We start from the raw sequence: 1,610 nt of genomic DNA, 5'->3' as shown, positions 1-1,610 counted from the left end.
TTTGTTTGTTAGCTTGAGTAAAGAGAAACATTTGAGGAACGTTTGTACATGATCACATCTGAGGATCAGGAATGGTTTGTTAGTTTGAAGAAAGGGAAGCACGATTAAGGGAATATTTGTTTGTCTGTTTGTTTGTTTGTTTGTTTTTTATTTGTTAGCTTGAGTAAAGAGACGCATTTGCGGAACGTTTGTTTGTTCGTTTACTGAATTTCCAGCATCGTCACATTTGAGAAACATGGATTGTTTGTTTGTTTGTTTGAACAAAGGGAAGCACGACTTCGGGAATATGTATTTGTTTATTTGTGTTTGTTTATTTGTTTGAGTAAAGAGAAGCATTTGAAGAACGTATGTTTGTTCGTTTGCTGGATATCCAGCATCGTCACATTTAAGAAACATGAATTGTTTGTTTGTTTGAAGAAAGGGAAGCATGACTTTAGGAATATGTGTGTGTTTGTTTGTTTGTTTGTCTGATTGTTTCTTTGTTTGTTTGCTGGACTTTCAGCATCGTCATATCTGACACGAAATGTTTGTTTGGAGAAACGGAAACATAATTTGAGGAACAAGTGTTTGTTTGTTTCGGTTTTGTTTATTTGTTTGTTTGTTTGTTTCTTCGTTCGTTTGTTTGTCTGTTTCCTGGACTTCCAGCATAGTCACATTTGAGGAGCATGAATAGTTTGCTTGTTTAAAGAGAGGAAAGCATGGTTTGGGGAACTTTGCTTTTGTTTGTTCGTTTGCTTGAGTAAAGAGGTGCATTTGAGGAACATTTGTTTATTTGTTTGTCTCTTAGTTTGTTTGTTTGCTTGGTGGAATTCCAGCATAGTCACCTTAGAGGAACATGAATGGTTTGTTCGTCTGAGGAAAGGGAAGCATAATCTGGGGACCGAGAGACACCTGGGAGCAAGATCCAGAGGCAGATCTATACCTGGGGCACAGCTGGCTGAAGGTGGAGAAGATCACAAAGAACAGAGACAGGTGGAGAGCCCTTCTTTAGTTCTAGTAGAGGTTTTACGGCGCTGGCATAAGGTCATATGAGCGCCAGAGGATTTAAAGGTGTTACAAGAGAGCAAAGAATTCTACACTTAGGGTAAAATTCTGTGCAAGAGAGTAACAAACATAAAAAAACCCACACCAGAGCACCCGCCAAACAGTTTGTTTGTTTGTTTGCTTGTTTGAGAAAAGAGACACAGTTTGAGGAGCATTTAATTTGTTTGCAGAGTAAAGAAAAGCATTTGAGGAACTTTTGTTTGTTTGTTGAATTGAGTAAAGAGAACCATTCGATGAAAATTAATTTTGCGAGTTTTGTTTTTGTTTGTTTTCTTTGTTTGCTTGTTTAAGTTAAAAAGAGAAACATTTGAGGAACATTCGGGTTTTAGAAATTGAAGCATTTAACGAACACTTGCTTATTTCTTTTGTTTCGCTTGTTTGTTTGTTTTGTTTTTGTTTTTGTTTTGTTTTTAGTAAAGAGCTGCACATTAACACAATAACGATCTTTTAGTGCACGGGAAGAGTTAGTCGGACAGACAGAAAAAACAAACAAAGTAACAGAAAAAGAGGCAATAACTTCCCTGAGTGGAGCCATCCAACAACCCACTTACAGTAATGGTCGCTTT

The 1,610-nt window shown here is 37.0% G+C and overlaps 1 protein-coding gene across 1 annotated transcript in view; it reads right to left on the bottom strand.

Annotated features, from left to right (window-relative positions):
- Positions 1 to 825: 825 nt before the first annotated feature.
- LOC101853896 overlaps positions 826 to 1,610 on the bottom strand; it is a 10,852-nt gene continuing 10,067 nt past the window's right edge. The window contains exon 4 of the mRNA XM_013091457.2: positions 826 to 937. Within this exon, the coding sequence (XP_012946911.1) occupies positions 826 to 937 (112 nt within the window). The remainder of the gene's footprint in view (positions 938 to 1,610) is intronic.

This window comes from Aplysia californica, unplaced genomic scaffold, assembly GCF_000002075.1.
Source record: "Aplysia californica isolate F4 #8 unplaced genomic scaffold, AplCal3.0 scaffold00002, whole genome shotgun sequence".
NCBI lineage: Eukaryota > Metazoa > Mollusca > Gastropoda > Aplysiida > Aplysiidae > Aplysia > Aplysia californica.
The sequence above is the reverse complement of the archived record's forward strand: the minus strand, read 5'-3'. Positions and strand labels throughout refer to the sequence as shown.